This window comes from Camarhynchus parvulus, chromosome 1A (assembly GCF_901933205.1).
Source record: "Camarhynchus parvulus chromosome 1A, STF_HiC, whole genome shotgun sequence".
Lineage (NCBI taxonomy): Eukaryota > Metazoa > Chordata > Aves > Passeriformes > Thraupidae > Camarhynchus > Camarhynchus parvulus.
Window position 1 is genome coordinate 60,958,185 of NC_044586.1, and position 19,171 is coordinate 60,977,355.

Sequence of the window (19,171 nt, forward strand, 5' to 3'; positions counted from 1 at the left end):
ACTCTTTGTGTTCCATGACAGAAGTCCAAAACTGCCATTTCAACATGCAGGAACATTTCTGGGTGTTGTTCAGAGAACCAAAGGTGCTTGAATGAAACCAGTGTCCGACAGCTGAATAGCCTCAAAGGCAGCTGTCCCCTACAGCCTCACTCAACAAAAGTATTCAATAAAATATTGGCCACATTGGTACGGGTGTGAGAGCAAAGCACGCCTGGCCACGTTCTCAGTCACAGATGATGATTACAGGCTTCCAGTCAGGCAGCCACAGACTGTTCCTTCCTCTCAGAAATCTCCATAGCAACTACCAGTGCGACTTGCTGCCTTTGTAGCAAATCTTAGCAAGAGCAAAATCACCAGCAGTTTGCACAAAATTGCACACCTCGTGGCTTGCACTTCACACGGAATTTTTTTTTTTTTTGCAGATCTTTTTTTTCAAAGTACAAACACAGTATAGTCATCAGGAATGCAAGATAACCCACCAAGAGAGCAACACTTATGTCAAATGTATCCACACAGGATTTTTGTTTCAGTTGGGGATTTTTTCTTTGAAGTATTTTCTTATGAAACCAGATACAACATCAAAACATAGAATTTTTACAATAACTCCAGAGGACTGTTCTTAAAATATATGAGAGGTAGGGTATACATATACCGGTGAAAGCATAAAATTCAACATTAAAGCGCACACACCCTACTTCCACTGTCAGTGATGTGTTTTAAAGACAGCTAATAAGATTTTGGTGAGATTGCTCTGCTTGCAAGTTAAGCAGGCTACCAGCAGGTTATGAACAACAGGAGTTTCCTTGGTGTGTGTAGCATTAATATAATTTGTATGTTTTTTCTCATATTCCTGTTCCATGCTGATATTTTAAGTTGATAAACATAAACCAAAGTATGTGGGAAGTGTCACCAGATTAAATAGTGTAGCTTTTTTGCAGTCAATCCAGTTGCTTAATAACCTAAGCTTTATTTTTCCTTTTTTTTTTTTAAACATATAATATTTTCCAGAAGAATATTTTCAGCTGGTCTTGCACAACCTGTGGACGTGTACTACATATATCCAGAAAATATAAGACAATGTACATCAAATAATATAATGAAAACTGGAAAGTCTTTTTTGGGCCAGAAAAATAAATGTCTGACAAGTAGAAATTTGTTCATTTTCTTTTTAAGTATGCAAAGGTCATGAGACCATAGTTCCAGGGAAGCTACTTTTTATTGAAGTTGTGAAATATTAAATGATTTCTCAGTAACATGGGAGTTAGTGCCATTAGTTCTTGGGTTTTAACAAACTTGTTATACTTTTAGGAACGAGAGAAAAAGCTCTCCTTTCTTCAAACATGGCACAAGGGAAAATACAGCAACTAGCCTAAGCCATGGCAGGCAGTATTTTCATCCCAAATGAGAGAACTGCTTGGCTTCAAACCCCTGAAAGTGGGACTTGATGCTTGGAAGTACTGACACAGACCTAAAAGTTGCAAGTTACCTTCCAATTTATTTCTTTCCTAACCAAGAAGCCATGCTGTCGAGTGGATTATGCTCAGACATTCACCTGAGATAGCAAGAGGATATTCTTCATTCTGATTCAGCAGCATCCAGTCAGGAACTGCCCTGCTGTCCCTTCCCCTTAGATTCCAAATGTGTCACTAGTGTTGATACAGAGCCCTGCATTGAGAGGGTCACTGTTGGCATGGTGGGGCTGCTGCTCCCAAGTGCCACAAAATAGCCTAAAATTCATCGTCTTTCTACAGTTTCAGAGCAAGACTGGTTGCTGAAAAACGTGAGGACTGGTTGAAATAACTGCATCAGTCCCAGTGCTTAAGTCCCTTCAATCTCAAACTGATTCAGACCTTCTGATTCAAAGGGTGGGGTGAAACACAGTGTCACTGACATTGAAACAGCATTTTATCTTTCTGATGTAGTGTAGTTTATAACCTGTCCTTTCTCTTTAAAACCACATCCCAAATTATAGACCATTTATATAATTTTATCCATCACATTCTAGGAGAGTGGTTTATATCCATTGTTAACACACAGAAACAAATGAAACAATCAGATCTGATTCTTCACAGCCTAGTTTTTGAAGGAAAAAAGAAAGAAGGCAAAAAGTAATGTAAAATAACATCACCACTCTTGCAAGCACCTTGCAGTTTGTGTCAAGTGGCGTAATCTCACTATAGCAAATTATCAGAGATCCTAAGGTGCAGAGGAGCAAGTTTTACACTTTCAATAAGTGAGATTTTGGAAAGTCAGTCACCCTAGGTGGTTTTGCATAAAATGATCTCCTTCTGGTTGCACAGAAAACCAGACTGCACTTCCCATCACACTCCTCCAGCTGCAGCCGAGCTCTGCGTTAGCGCCTGCCTCCAGCCTTCTTCATTTCCTTCACAGTTACTCTCTTCACAAGAGTCCAACAACATGGAGCCCTCTTATCAGTCTTCGTTTCAAACAGCCTCACTTTAACTTCTGGGCCCAGATTTTCTTCTCCTTTTGCTGTGTTTTGCAGCAAAAATAAGTGTACTAGCCCTCATTTAAGTGTGCTTTGTAGCCCAGGGACTGCTCTTTTCTACTTTGTAATCTGAAAGACTAGCTAAACACAATGATATCAAACTATATTCTTGAAGTGATTCTGTTTAGAGCAGACTCTGCATGTTTTGTGCCCTAAGCAGACAGCTCTGCTCAGTGTGTTTGTGTGGAGCTGACCAACAGTTTGTGCCAGTTTACTATTCTTTTCCTTAGATCCACTTTGTCAAGCCAGATATAAGCTTCCCCAATCAGTGTCTTTTTCATAAACTTCCCTCCATTGGAGACAAGCAGAATCTGTGAAAATAATAATGATCATCATCATCATCAATGTGCACAGTAACATAATACTAGCAAAACAAGAAAATTCAAGATATTGAGGTCAAATATGCTATGCACAGGAAAGAAACATTGACCATCGCTTTTTAGAGTCACCTTTCCCTTCACAGAAAGCCCTGTGAAAACTGAATCTTCTCCTGCTTCTCTTTCCTTATCATGGGACATAGCAATTAGAATGACAATCTTTAATGTTAATGAGCAATTTGTTTACCTGCTGGTTACCAAATATGAGCATAAGTTCTAGTTTTAAGTTACAAGATAAAGCTTTGTACAAGTGAAGTAGCAGCTCCTGTTAAGTCTGTGGAAATGCAGACTGGATACAAGGCTTTCTGTGAAATGTCATCCAAGTGCATATTTTCCAGCCAAAGAGGCTTGTGCCATGCAAACAATACACTTTTCTGAAGGGCTTGTCTCATTCTGTGAATCTATAGGTTCATTATACATGTTTCTAAGAAAATGCATTTGATAATATGTATAATTCATGGCATGAATTATAGTTACATATTCAGAAAAAAATTAGCATTTCTTAATTCTTAAGTAACTGAATTAACAGGCACAGTGTGGGGGATTTTTTAAATTTCCTAAGCTTTTCAAAAAAAAAAAGAAATAATGAAGATTTGTATATCTATGGCAGCATTAGCAGCACGTCTGTAATATTCAGTTACTGAGCAGACCTCAACAAGCAACAAGCAAGGGAAGTTACTGATAACAGGAGGAGGCTGTCACTCTCCATGTGAACCAGCAAGAGAGAAAAATGAGCATTTTGTTGCTTGGTTTCAAAGATCTATGCTAGAAGAAAAATGACAGAACACAGGGGTTTTGTACTCTGCTGAAACCACATGGTAGTAAAAATGTAACAGGTCTGTAGAAGAACTAGAATTTCCTGTAATCAAGAACTTAACAATTTCTGAAAATTTTCCATTCTGATTTGGAAAGCAACATAAAAAATGCAAACTTTACATTACAAATAGTTTAAAATAAATTTCAGAAGGGAAGAAATTTGCAAATGTTTTTCTGAGTAGGCTTCCTACTTCCTTGTTCAGTTTTGATATCAATTGGCAACCTGGACAGTTTAGAAACCTAATGGCTACTAGTCAAAAGGTTTGAGAAGGGAAAACTCTTAGGCACTGAACTAATAGGAAATTCCGTTCATCAGAAAACGTGTCCTTGAGGAACATAGGCAGCCTTCTCCACTGCTGAAGGCTTTCTTGGTCCCTAGTTTTGGTGTTTGCTGAAGAAGGGACTGCCCAGAAGCTGGAAAGCCAAACCAGAACATCTGTGAAATTTGTTCTTCTGGGTTTTTCTGATTATCCTCGCATAGGACATTATGTATTTCTAATTGCAGTGAGCCAGGAGCCAGAAGCTTAGTGCTTTCCAGAAGGGTCCCAGGTGAGTTGCCAAGGAACAGGGAAATCAGAGAAGCGAGGAAAAAACTGCCAGGGGCTGAGGAAAGTGCCTGTCTGAAAATTGTCAAAATGTTTTCCACAGAATGTTTTCATTCTGAGACAACTAACAGTTTTGGGACAGAAAAAATGTTATCCAATTTTTCATTAGTTCTGTCCTTGATGCTTCTCCCTGCTCCTCCCAGATGGAACCCCTGGATCTATCTTCTCTAGCTTGTCTGTCTCTCATCCTTTGTTCTGCTGTGTTCTAAGCCTTACATTCCAGTCTTGTTATCCTGGATCAGCTAGTCTTAGTTTTTAAACCCCAGGGTTTTTTTTTCTTATTTATTCCCAATACTCAATATCTGACAATTCAAACTCTTCCTAAATCTTTTTCGTTTTTCTTTTTCCCCAACAGCCCATGGATTCATTTTTATGGTGAACACTCAGAGCTCTTGATGCTGATGTTCAAATTGTAGTCCCCTGTCTTAATTTCTGCCTCTGGTTGGTTCTCATCACTCTTTACATTGTACCTTTCATTATTATCATGTTTAATCTCATCTTACTCCCTCTCTCTTATTTTCTCCCATCATCTTCCAGTTCCATTTTTGTTCTATAAATTCTAGGTTGTTTAATTTCTGTTTCCCCTAAATCTCTTTGGACTGTGTCCATCTCTTTGGTCCTAAATGATCACTCAAATTCAGCTTTCAAATCATCCAGGTTCATGCTTTGCCATGGGAACAAATAGACTGTTGAGCTTGAAGAGCACATAAAAACAGATGCACTGAGTCAGATTAAAGCTCTCTCCAGAAAAAATATTTTGCTTGCAAAAGTGCAGAGGGTACTGTATAAGACAGAATATAAGGACAAAGCAATTAAGTAGTTATACTCACTCAAAATACCTACTAAGGTCTATAGACCATCCTGACTCACAGGCAGTAAGTTTGTATTTAACAGAATTTGATGTCTTTCATCTGTAAATTTCTCCTATAATTTTCTCCAGGTACTTTTATCTGAAATTATTTATCTCTTACAATATATAAAGGCAATACATTTTACAGCTCAAACTCCAATTCTCATGAAGCAGAAACATTTTTTCTTTGTTTTAAACATTTTCCTTGATACTTTTACAGGATATTTTTATGGCCTTCATTCTCTTAGTTCTGGTATGCAGCATCAGCACATATCATAAAATCATAGAATTTTAGAATATGCTGAGTTTAAAGACATCAATCAGGATCATTGAGTCAAACTCCTGACCCTGTGCAGGGCACCCCAATAATTGCACCATGTGCCTGAGAGTGTTGTCCAAATGTTTCTTGAACTCTCTCAGGCTTGGTGCTCTGACCATTTCCCTGGTAATCCATTCCAGTGCCCAGCCACCCTCTGGGTGAAAACCTTTTTCCTCATGTACAACATAAACCTCCCTGACTGTTTCAGGCTGTTCCCTTGAGTCCTGCCACGGGTGACAGCAGTGAACAGATCAGTGCCCGCCCTTCTGCTTCCCCTCAGGAGCGTGTTGAAGAACAAAACAAGGTCTCCCCTCAGTCCCCTTTTGTCCTTATGTCACAGAGTTCCAGAGGAAATGTTGTCAAGTCTCATGCTAACTGTTCTTATGGATGTGTCACTCACTATCTCCCTCCTTATAACCTCATGGATTATTTTTCCATAGGACTCTGTGAATTCTTTACTGGCCTATCCTATATGGTTTCCTCTTCAAACCACCACTGGAAGCAAATTTTTTATGGGAGCTCTTAAACTTTGGCAAGACTTTATTGATCATTTTATCTTTTCCCAGAAAATATCAATTCTTAAACAGCCTTTTCTTTAGTCTGTTGAAACAATAAGATGTTAGGACATTTTAACACAGGAAAAACAGTAGCTGTTTTTTAGGGGGTCTTGTTTTGTAAGTAGCATCCATTTGTAATGTTAAAGATACAATCAATAAGCATAATGTTGGCACTTAGATAATCCAGACTAACTTTAGTCACCACAGTGTAGCTGTCTTATTCAGGTTGGTCTAACAGATTTAAAGGTTCATTAACTGGAGGCTGATATGCCCAACAATGTCTTCCACTGACTTTAAGGTTGGCATGCAGACACCCCTTGAATTGCTCATCCCCCTCCATTGACTAGAGGAAGTCCGAATATATGGCTTATACTTGTTATCTCCTAATGTGAAAATAAATGAAGGTAGAGGAACTGAATCCACCCTGTCTAAATAAAACCAAGTCTGGCCATATGGCCAAATCTGTCTAAGCATCTAAAACACAGGAGAGGAACTATTCTTGAACCAGTTCCATGGATGATTTGATGTGTCACAGGCTGACAAAAAGTAATCTCCATTATAAATGTAACAGAGAATATCTGGCTGGGCATAATCATTAATTTTTAGCATCTGAGATTATGACTATTGTGTCAAATTCTAGGTACTGCAACTTTTAAAGAAGTTGGAGAAATTGAGAGAATGATAAAATGATTAAGCATTTAGGCAAAAGGACATAGCAAAGAAATTTGGTTGACTCAGCCTGGAAAAGTAGAGAGGATAGGCAAGATAACAGCCTTCCACTGGAAACCCTATTTCATTTTTTAATTAAAAAGAAGGCAAATCAGTTTTCCTCTGTACTTTGTGAGGATACTTAAGGATAAGTGAGCTTAAATTAAAAGTATGACATATTTGATTTTGATATTGCACTAAAATTTCTAAATACATAGAAAGATATTCTTGGAAGGCATGTATAACTCCCTTCTCGGGGGGATTTTAAGAACAGATCCAGCCTAAAATTTTCAGGCCTGATCTATAAATACCCTTCCTCAGTGTGGTGTGATGGAGTAATCCATCTTTTAATGTCTCCTCTAGCCTGATATTTTCATTATTACATAACTGTGTTAATTTATTTGTAGTTTTCTCTTTTCAGCAAACAACTAAGGTAGTAGATTGAGCTCAAATGCCCATAGCACTACACAGACAACATCAAAATTAGGATTTAATAAAATGCAGAATTACCTGAAGAGAATGCCCAGCAGGACTCAAGCTAAATCTAAATGTTTCATTGAACGAAGGCTCTCGGTCATGCCTGCATACCCTGGTTTTCTTCTTAATTACTCTCTTTTGGGTAGAGATATTGACAACATACAGCTTCACATACAGGTCTGGGGAAAAATAGTTCAATGAGTTAAATACAGAAGCATTTGAAGCTTTTAAATCATCTTTGTTTTTAATGATTTCAGCAGAGGGGGATTTTTGTGAAAAAATTATATTCGACAAAGTCATATTCTGTTCTCACTCACATGGTGTAAAATGTGAATCCCACATCACATCCCACTAAATCCAAAGGAATTACTTTGAGTTTATAATACAGTCATTGAAGGGAAAAGTACCTTGATATCTTTATCTTTGTATGAAAATATCATTATGAACATGAGATTTTTGTTTTTAAAAAGCGTTTCCACAAAAATACAATCCTCTACTAGTTATACCTGTTCTTTTATAACCTAAGGATTCATAATTTTTACTAAAGTTAAAAATTGATTAATTTTTAAAAATAAAAAGTAAACTAAAAAGAGGATTAACTTTTGAGAGTTAATTTGCTTCTACAAAATGTTTTTACTTTCATTAAAATTGCTCATAGGAGAAAATAAGTACTTCAAAAAGAACCCTGTACAATATGTCACCCTGGCTAAGAAGCAATTTTTTTTTCCATTTTAGTGATGATGTTCAATGACTTGAGGTACAATCTACTTAATGTTTTCAAAGTATCACGAAGCTGTTTTCTTAGTGATACCTGGCAGATGATCTGGAGATTTAAATTTGTATGTGATATTCCTGCACTGAAGGATTTCTACTATCAGTTGTTCTCCATCTGTCTTCATTTCCTTCTTTAACGCAATCTTGATTTCACCCATAACCTGTGTTTTACCTGGAAAAGCAGAAAAAGCAACCCTCATTAATGTGAAAGGAAACCAAATGTATCTTCCTAACTTGGAGAGAAGTAAAATTTTATGGGTTTTCTTCTGTTTTGTTTTGGGTTTTGTTTGTTTGTGTTTGTTTTGGTTTGGTTTGGTTTTGCTTACTTTAGTTTTGGTTTTGGTGTGTTTGGGGTTTTTTCCTTATAATTTTTATAGCTATACTTATAGCTCATAGTTTTCAGTCAGGAATGTAAGGAAAATGTATAGCTTGAATGAGCAAATGGAGGGCACATGCCATACACTTGTATAACTAGATTATATGCTTCAGAATGTATTTGCCTCAGTGGAGCTTTTTTCCCAAGAATAGAAATTTCTCTAGGAGTTATTATAAGTCACATAATGGTCACTGCAATTCACCTTTTCAGAAACATTTACTACAAGACTCTGAAGTTATGTCGTTTAAAAAAAGAGAAAAAAAGCAAGAAAAGAAGAAAGAGAACTTTCAATAGAGTGTTAAAAGTAAGATATTCAAAGGCCATGAAGTAAGGGTTGTGAAGTCAGCATTTTATTTCACCTTCCTATATACATGGAGCAATATCATTCACACAGTTTAAAGGGAAGGGCTTAGAGTGACCTTTAAAATTAAAGGCAATTTCTCTGCTTATGTGGGTAGAAATACAGGGCCATTATTTCTGCATTTTATGAATTTCTCTCTTAATCAGTTCAGAGATGGAGAGAAGGCACAGAAGAAAATGTAGACAAAGCTCTTTTGCCTTTCCTCTGCCTGTCCTCCCACAAGCCTTTACAGAAGCCAGGCAGAGAGGAGCAGGGCTGTATCTCCTAAATATGTTGGGGCGTGGGAGCAGAGCATCCTCAGCTCAATTCTCTCCATACTAACATCATCTCAGTGTGGGGGTTGTGCTTCTAAATCTATTGTCCTGCTACTGAAAATATTATTTCACCTTTCTCTTCACTTTAGACATTAGTTCAAAAGAAATCAAACCATAAAGCAGCTGGGATTCTTTGTCACATAGTGTCTGGTGTCTGCAGGATTTAACACTTTACTGGACATTATAGATGCTTGTGCCAAGATGATGTAAGGTGCAAAGCAACTCTGCAGAATGTAAACAATTATGATATATGTGAAGAAGGTTCTCAATTAAAGAGTGTTAAGTTGCCAAGTGGCATGTAAAGATTACTTCTTGTATCACAAATGTATAATCAAATTTAAATAACACCCTCTAAAATGACAGCTTCTTTTTCACAGATGTAAATTCTACTTTTTTACTACTTAAAATAGTTTGAGGGATCATGAGTAAAAGTGTAATAAGAACTAATCACAGCTACAAACTGGCCCCCAGCTCCGTCACCAACTGAAGGTAGAATTTAATTTAGTTACAGTCCCTAATAAATTTGTAATTCAGCTTCAGCTGAGCCAGCACTTCTATTATTTCTAAGGTGTGAGAGGACACTTTATGAGGCAAGTGATTCTTTCACAATATTTAATAATCACAAAACCATTCCTATAGGTTTGAATATGCAATAATAGCATTTTTTCATGCTACATGGTTGTGCAAAGATAATGAAGTCTTCATTTTGTGATGCCAACAGAAAAGATCATTTATAGCTGGGATCAAAGGAGGAATGGCCAACAACGCCCCTGTTATTGTTCATTATATCCCAGTTGTTATAATAACCTTTCCCTGAAGAGTTTCCACTGGGCCCATCTTGGTTAAATTATGGATTTTGAATGACTTGAAAGAGATAGAAGACAAAATTATAAAGCTTCCTTGTCTCTGGAGATAAAATTCTCGAACCACGGATGAAGACATGACACACCTGAAAGGTGTTGTTTAAATCTGAGTTTGTGATCAGTATTGGTTCTAGCGCTGACTCCCAGAAACATGAAAAAAACCCCAGCATGGAAAGTTGTAGGACAAACCTAATATTAGTTTCAGGTAATTTTTAGTGAATCACAGGCTTTTCTGGAAAATGTACTTGGCTTATTTTCTTGATTCCCTCTCTGTCCTTTAAGCTCTATTTGCATCAGTTGTTAGGACCTCATCTTGATTGCCTCAGTGCCTCCTTTTTCATTTAGGTGTGCATTAAGCTTAAGATGAGATGAGGTGGTTTGGATGCCACTTGTGATGTTGTGAGCCAGAAAAAAAAGATATATTCTTCCAGCAAGTTATATTTAAATATTCCAACGTTATTTCTCAGCATCTGGGAATTTTCCATGGACTATTCTATACTGCCAGATACTCTTTAGGACAAGCAATCCTGCTTCACCATTTAAATATCATTGTAGGGAAAACAGTGATCTACAGCTGCAAACACATGAAGCATAATAGCTTCATTGTACTTCCATACTAATTTTCATTTCTCCCACAGCATGAGTGAAGGAGCCTTAACACCAGGCTTATGAAACATTGCACTAAAACAAATAAACTTTAGAACCCACCAGAGTTTTGTAGACTCAGAAGGGATTCCTATTCCTTCTATTGCTAAGCTTTTTCCCCTTCTCATATATAAGTTCCATACATCTTTCCTTTGATGGATGTGCAAAAATAGAGCATATTTGCCTTGTTTTGTGGAGTTGATTCTTTAAATGAAAATGAGAGATACAGTGATGGAGGGAATAGTTAATAATGAACCATCGTAGAGCTGATGAGAGTTCACAGTGGGCTGAGCTGGACATGAATGTGTCATGAATGTCATGTTTGGTGTGACAGAAATAAACTTCCTCAGACTGTCAGATATCCAATACGGGATTGGATAACCTCAAGGGTTGCATTGGTGGGAATAAATCAAAATATACAGCGCCCAATCACAATATTTTGCCTTCTTATATAGGTTTAGAAAACATCAATCATAAGTGATGTGAGAATGGAACTGATTGCAGGTGTTTTGATACATTGGATGATGATAAATGCCACAATTCAACTCTGAAAAAGAGTGCATATTATTTTAGGGAAGTACTAATATGGCTTCCCAAAGAAGTGAAAAACAATTTTTAGCTTGAGTAGTAACATTTCCCTCAATCAAAATTATTTTCAGATGAAAGAGGTGCAAACCAGGATTGTCACAGTGGCAAGGAACCATATAGTAAAGCACTAAAAAATTACTGTCTAATTTAGCTTAGGAAACAAGGAGTGAAAAGGAGTTGTTCTACAACCATATGCTAGAGTAAAAATTGAAAAGGATGAGAGATATTCAAGCTGAATTAGTGTGATATTTTACCTGTTTCATATGTATCAAGCCCACAGGTACTGATATACCACAAGAGCAGCACGGTCATGCACACCATCATTGTGTTCACTTTTGCAACATGCCACCTGTAGGCAACCATTTCTTAAATATATCTATATCTATACAAAGGATTAAAACATTCATGCTTAGTTTTTTTTTAATGACTGCACACCTCTTTTTAGGGGACCATATTTCTTAATAATTTATTAACAATTAAAAGGAGGTGGTTATTAACTAAATTGCTGCAAGGTATTTTAGAAGTCAAGGAGTTTAAATTTGCTGTAGTGATGGCAACGCCAAAGCTGTTGTTCTAGTAGAACTGTCACACTCTGCATTGTGAAAGGTTAATTAGTTTTGCTATTAGTTTTAATTGACTGCTGTTGTAAATCACAGGATGTGTCATCTGCACTGTTGTTGTCAATTCCAGAGATTGATAAGTATGGATTGTCCTACCATTCGTTTTTAATCAAATGCCTGCTGTCAAACAGAATTACCCAAGACAGAAGTAAGTAGCTGCCTCCCATCATTCTGTGTTATCAAGGCTAATTCAGCAATGCATTGAATGAGCAAGTAAATCTGACTGCAGAATGGCAGGAATTTTATTCAGTTCAATTGTCCAAATGTAAAGTTCTGAGAAAATTTGAACTTTTATCTTAAAATAAGTTGCATGGCTTCCTGATGTTGACTATGTATTTTCACATAGATTTTCACATAGATGGATAATGTATGAGTAGGTTAAACTTGGAAATTTAAATATGAGATGCCTAAATGCTGCTACTTGATAAACATCATACTTGAGTAATTTCCTGAGTGGATGCCAGATGGCCAGAAAACAGAATCAGGAAAATACATAAACTGACTTTTCTTTTCATAATTGTGTATAAATTGGTATGGGCTCTCCTGTTCCAGAAGAGTGACTGGGGGGTGCTACAGCAGGGGAATTAAACATAAAATACAAGGGAAAAAAAATAACAAATATTTCCCAGCATGTTTCTTTTCAAATGAGGCTTATAGATTAAATTACTGTTTACAAAATATATAGGAAATGCTCTTCTGGAGCTTCAGGAATCAGAATTTATGGTAAAAGATTTTAAATCAGAGGAAGATCTTTCTAAACATATCTCAGTGATAATGGCCTACATAATCTCCTTAGGTCCTTATCTGTTTTGATACACTGAGAGATTAAATTAGTGTACCTCTGAGGGCTCTGTATAGTATTTATTGATAGAATAAAGTAATTTTTTTGATATACTTAACTACTGTTTGTCTCATTGGTATTTAATGACTTGGACTTGGATAGTTATTTCTAACAGAGTGCAATGAGAAATAATATATTCCAGAATAAAAAAAAAAATACTCCTATGTATCTGTATTTCTTAAATAAACAAAATCTTGAATTCAGCTATGTTAGGATATGTTTGCAATATTTAGAGAGTTAGAACATATAGCAGCATGTCATAAAATCTAAGTGACCTGACATTCCAATCCATGTCTCGAAAACTTGAATTAAAAATGGACAAAATTACAGCTTTAAAATATGGGACATGATTAAAGACAACGAAAAAAAGATGGGTTCTGTCACAAGACCAATGTTCCTCAGTAGCTTTCTGATCTCAGATTTCACCTCCCAGAGATGGAGTTAGTAACATCTCTTAGAGTTGTTTGGGTTCAGTAACTGAGACTGGGTTTTCTGTGAAGAGAGAGACTTTGATCGTGTAAACATAGACAGGACTTTGGAGTGTGATCCCAGGGGAAAGCACAAAGTCTTAGGAAGGCTGATGAGGACCTTGTCACTATCAAGAATGTCTCCACAGTAACCCATGAAGATTGTACAGACATAATTTTCTGTCTAACACACTGCTGTTGTACCAAGAAACATGTTTCTGCTGGATTCCTTTAACACTATTTTAAGAATCAGGTGTTCATCCTCCAGCAGACAGCTGTGCTTCAGAAAAACAAGATAACAAGATCTTATTGCAATAAATAATTCAGTATCACTGCCACTAGTAGGCTACATATAGATATATATAGTATGTACATTTCAGTATTACAGCTAAACAACTCCAGCTGAAGGTAAAGCAAAAGTATTCAGTATAATTTTAAACATACGTATATCAAGAAGTTAAAATGCCAGCCAAAACTTTCCATTCTTTTTTCAAGCAAATCTTTCTCTCTCTTTTTTTTTTTTTTTTTTTTTTTACCATCACACAAGTTACTTGCAGTACCAGCTGTTTGTATTCATGCCTTTCATCATCTTGCTGGGGCATGAGCTACTAGCAAAGCTGCTTCAAAATAATGATTAATAACCTTTATAAACAGTACTTCTCAATGTTTACAGGCTCCAACGTTTTCTGTCTATATCTTTTTTTTTCTTGTTTTTGTCTTTTACCTTTTGCACATATATTTCTTTCTCTATGAAAATTGCCACAGCTTTTTTTTTTTTCTTTTCAGTGAGAAAAATCAGACATCTAATACAGTTTTAACAACCACTTCCTCCTGTCTCACAGTGCTTTAAATACATGTTGGGATTACTACCATGGGTTTTTCTCAATAAATATGAGCTTGAATATGTTCTGAAATTTGTTGCTCCTCTCACAACTGGATACTCAGTTTGCTCTTCACAGTACAATCAACAGCTCATGGGACAAACCGAAGTTCAGAGAAAGGTTGTATTTATCTACCTCTGCTCTGAAGAGGAGCTCCAGCTGCTAAGGGTCCCTAATAAATGTTCAGAGTCTTCTCTAATCTGCTATGTGCTCTTATTAAAGGCTATGTGCTGTTACAAAAGAAGGGCTGGGTGTTATTATGATTTATTTTGTCCCTTACCTGGCATAGGCAGGGACACTGTGTGCAGGCAGCCATTCTCCTCTGAGATGGCAAACTCAGTTCCACTCCTGATAAACGGCTCCCTCTGGGAACAGGGATGCTCTGTGGTGGGAGCAGACAGGAGCCCAAGGAGCTTCTCTCTTTTCTCCTTCCCCTTCCTTACCTTGCACTGCGCACTGCTGAGGACAGGCTGTGTATTATGAGATGAGCACGGATGGTCTGTCATTAATTATCTCCCAGTGCCCTGGGATGTGATGCACGTGTGATTGTGTAATGGGGGAGAGGAGCAGAACTCAGCAACTTTGCTTGCAGCAAACACAATTTACAATTTAGTGGGCACTGAGGGTGGCTGAATTTGAGGCTCAGGCATATGAACAAGCTGACAGCTTTACATTGTGACTCTCAGACCTAGCAGGCTCACTGCCGAGAGAAATGTAAATATGCTTCTGCAGAAATTTAGCCTGTATGCCCCAAATCCTTATTTTAAGTAAAAAAAAACCCTGTTGTACAAAATATATTTTGAAAACAGAGAAAGTATTTTGCCTGTTGAGATGTGGAATATTTCCCAGAAAAAAATCAAAGTTCTGTTCTATTTATTGGCCATTCTCTGTGTGCCCCTATTTCGTAGGTTTTATTCATTATTTTGAAAGAAAAAAGTAAAACAAAACAAAAAAATAAACGAAACCAAAACTCACTTCTGACTACACATTGATACCATATGTAAAAATTCTTGATCTGAAGTAATGTGATGTGTGGGAAAATCACACTGATACTTCACAATATGCTCAAATATGAAAAATAAAGATGTACCAATCTACTTTCAACAAGTTTTATTTCTGTTGTGAGACTTTCCAAAATGTTGTAGGAAAAGTAAGGTGGTGGGAAGAATATAATGAAGGAATAATGTTAGAGGAGGTGAATCTGATTAAAGAGTTTCAATAGTATCAGAAGCTGCCCAAGCCAGTAACCTAAACGAACCTAAATCTTACTGGAGAAGACTCTGGTCCCCTGTACTGAGGACAGTGTAGAGGATCAGAGCCTTCTCCAATAAGATATTTTTTCCAGTAATCTAGCCAGACTTGTCCCTGTACCCTAGAGATATTTGGAATAAATGGTGGGAAAATAACGAGACCTGTAAATATCAAATTTAGGTGATCAGAGATTACTCCACGGGTTGATTTCAACAATGAAGATGAACACAGGATACCTGTGTGCATTTGACTGGTAGTAGATAGAGAGAGAAAGAAAACGAAGCAAGGGAAGTCAAGATATGTACACAACTCATAGTACATCCTACTAAATTATCTCTTATTTATATGTTCCACTTCTGTGGAAGAGAATTCTTGTGTTCTAAACTGATAATTCTATCAACATGCTCTCTGCACTTCCTTCAAATACCAGATTTCCCCAAAATTTATCTCTGATTTATAATTACAAACTACTGACAGGGTTATTAATAAGGAAATGTTTATGTCTAAGGCAATCTCTCAGAATTTTGTAGGCAGTAGGGATAATACCTTTTTAAGCTTTTGTTTTTTGGATGGATGAACGCCTTTGGAGGTAATGCCTGCATTTTTTAAAGTGTTAGTAGAGAGGAAAATTAATGGCTTTCATTTAGAAAACAGATTTTTAGCCAATGAAACTAGGCTAAAAGTATCCAAATTAAAATATACAGCTCCATAATTTTCCATAACTTCAGAGAAAGCTAAAACTTGAGAGAAAGCTGAAATGATGGTTGAAATTATTCTTGTGGTTTTAATTGAACTTCAAAGATGGGTGCAGCCTGAATCTGAAAGGGGAAACTGTGCAATCTCAGAAGGAAAAACTCTTTTCAACCACCTTTGTTCCCTTTCATCCTCACCATAAATCACTGCCCAAGTCTAAATATCTATTCATAGTCTTCACAATTTTAGCATCTTACATAATGAGACATATCAGAGGCTGCAGATTCAGTTGCATAAAAGATGGCTTGCCACAGCACATCTGAAATTTTGATGATGAAAAGCACACTTTGCCCTGGCTTTTTGTATAAAAAAACTTCATACAGGGAGAAGAAGAAAACTAATGCTGTACATACAGAGCAACCTGAACCTTGACTATATAAGCTTATTCTACTGCAGCTTTAGCAAGGAGAAAATGTGTTTCTAAAGGGAGAAAAAAAATTGCAAACTGCCTGCAAAAGTCTGAATTTGACATAACAACAGTTCAGTTAAGTATTTGCACAATATTACAATAATCTTTGTGTAACACAGCATAAATATGTTATTAAAGTAGGATGACTGAGTCTGCACTTTTTTCCTATGTCAGTATGGGAACAGAAAATGGTCTCAGCTATACAAAACCAGGGAGGATTTTGCTAGATTTGCATAGGTTCTCAATAAAAAATGACAGGTTTTAAGCTACTTTCTCTCTCTCACGGTAAAGACATTTTTTATCTTTTTTTTAGTTTTGATATGCAAGATTTTGAGAGTTCAACAACATAGTCTGAAATCCCTTTTGAGACAGCTTTCACTTCTATGTCAAAATAATGAAAAATTTTACACCTTAACACTCTGAATATACATATGAAGATTTAATATCACAACAGATTTATTTATTCATTTTGTCCACTTGATTTTGAGAAATTAGACATTCTGGCTTGAAATACTGGAAATCCTAAGAAATGGATTTAAGTCCATTTGTCTTAACAATGGAATTATAATAGAAATAATATAAGCACTTTAAGGGGAGAAAAATTAGTTACGTGGATGGTAGCAAGAAATAATGGAAAATGTCCCTAAATATATAATAAAGAGGATCAAATAATTACAAATACAATTCAGAAGTCTTATGTAGCATAATATCAGGAGAAGAAAGACTAGATTACCAAGTGAGTTTTGCATTTATTGTATTCACTTTTGGGAATCCAAAGAGAGACAAATCATTTGAACAGAATATTTTTTTTACTTGGGATGAAAAGAAATGTTCACCAACGTAAAGTAAAATACACAGAGTGATTAGAAGATGCTGTAAGAATAATGTATTTCCTAAATAAAATCGGCTAAAACTGGAAATAACTAAAAGAAAAGGCTTGCAGGTTGCATTTGCAAAAAGTTGTTTTCTGTTAGGAAACCTGCTGACCACTCAGAAGTGGGAAGAATGACATGAAAACAAAGTTTATTTATATAATGTCTGCTGAACTTCTGGGTCAGGCAGAAGCAAAAACAGTCATGTTGCAATTGAATGTAAACCCAAGAACATGTTGCATAACAGGAATACCTAGGAAATTCCCTATTTGCTTTGGCAGAGGGCTGTTTGAGTAGTGATTTTTCATTCCTTGTAGTGTTTTGGACATATAGTCTAACGAAAACAACAACAACAACAAAAAACTTCAAAGGCAGATGGATAAAATTAGATGCATGTCTTAAGAGAATTTATTTCATTAGAAAAAATAAATAGAAAACTAGTTCAAAGGTAAAATTCTAACTTCAGAAGTACACATTACCTAAACATCTAATGCAGACTTAGTTTTATGAGATGTGCTGAAGTTTTTAAAAGTGGTAATCAACCTGAAAAAAAAAACCAAACCACAGTTTTCTGACTTAAAAGTGCAAACAATAGTATATTTTGATATTTTCTCTTTGTCTAAGGCTGTCCTATCACAAGGATGCATACACAGTGAAAAGGACTTGGTGTAAGAAGCACATATGATGTGGCTTCGTTTGGAGAGTGACTCATCGAACATTTACTGCACAGACAATAAGCACTGAGCCTGCAGTGTTAGTGCAGTGGAACAAGCTGTTTCATTTCACAGCTTGGCCAAGTCATTTATAGCCCACAAAAAAATTACTTAACACATGGTGGCATATGTAACTTAATAAGGCTTTCTTTGAGAAGGAGGTGGAAGATGGCATTTGTATACACAAATACATCCATACACATACCAAACCTAACACAATATGTTAGCACTCTTTTGTGCTATAAACCTAGTAGGCACACTATCATGATAGCTGGAGATGAAAATTTTTGGTAAGAACAAGCCTATTCACTCCTCACATCATGATTTCCAGATTCCCCCTCAGATTTATACTGCAGCTCTGAGGCACTTTCAGTGAAATATGCTTAAAGTCTTGCTCATACCTCCCTGGAGCTACACACTGGAGAGCACAGCCGTGTGTGCTGCACAGCTTGGGCACCAGAGCAAAAGCTTCTGCACTGACTGTTCATGTGGAAGACAGGTATGCTCTTATATTAATAGATTTCCTTTTGCATACTTACATTTCCTGGTGCAGTGGTAGCAGCTCACTGTTGAGATGCTCTTTGTTTTGCATTAAATAAAAATGATTACTGAAATTATTGTTGCTAATAGGACTACTAAGTGTAAGAGATGTTGCCTATTCTGTGTGACAGTAAGAGCTGTGATAATTCTAACAAAGCTCATTGTGACTAACATAGGAGAGAAAACCAAATCTGTCTTCCAGGACCATCAGAGCATTTTGGGGCTGGCTGTAGAGAACCTAGGAAATTTTAGCATGAGAATGAATACTTGTAATCTCTACTGGGATTCTACTACCTGCATAATCTGCCCAACAGAGCAATGGAAGATGATCCTTTCCATTAATCAGGATAAAAATGGAATCAGCTCAGTCAAGACTGAAAAAAAAACTGTTAATCCAAATTTTGCTCAGGAGGGATGAACAGAAATGGTCTGCAGAGCACTCCATAGTATTATTCAGAGTTCTATAGTCTGTGGAGGACTGATGCTTGAAAGCATTTTACAGTAATATGGGCAGAGTTCCTAAAGTTGCCAGTCTGGACAAATATCAATTTACCTTTTGGCTCTTGCCTGAAGTTTTCTATTAAATGCCTTTTTTTTTTTTTTTTTTTTTAGTTTTTAACCTTCCACCAGAAATCTTTACAGACTAATGTACCTGCATTTTGTTAGAATGCATGCTTTACTTTTT

The 19,171-nt window shown here is 36.5% G+C and overlaps 1 protein-coding gene across 4 annotated transcripts in view; it reads right to left on the bottom strand.

Moving 5' to 3' along the window:
- Positions 1 to 2,650: 2,650 nt before the first annotated feature.
- PCLO (piccolo presynaptic cytomatrix protein) overlaps positions 2,651 to 19,171 on the bottom strand; it is a 318,722-nt gene continuing 302,201 nt past the window's right edge. For all 4 annotated transcript variants that reach the window (XM_030959381.1, XM_030959382.1, XM_030959383.1 and 1 more), the window contains 3 exons: positions 8,030 to 8,164; positions 7,252 to 7,397; positions 2,651 to 2,820 (listed from right to left, as the gene is read on the bottom strand). In XM_030959381.1, coding sequence (XP_030815241.1) covers positions 2,680 to 2,820; positions 7,252 to 7,397; positions 8,030 to 8,164 — 422 coding nt within the window. In that variant the 3' untranslated portion in view covers positions 2,651 to 2,679. The remainder of the gene's footprint in view (positions 2,821 to 7,251; positions 7,398 to 8,029; positions 8,165 to 19,171) is intronic.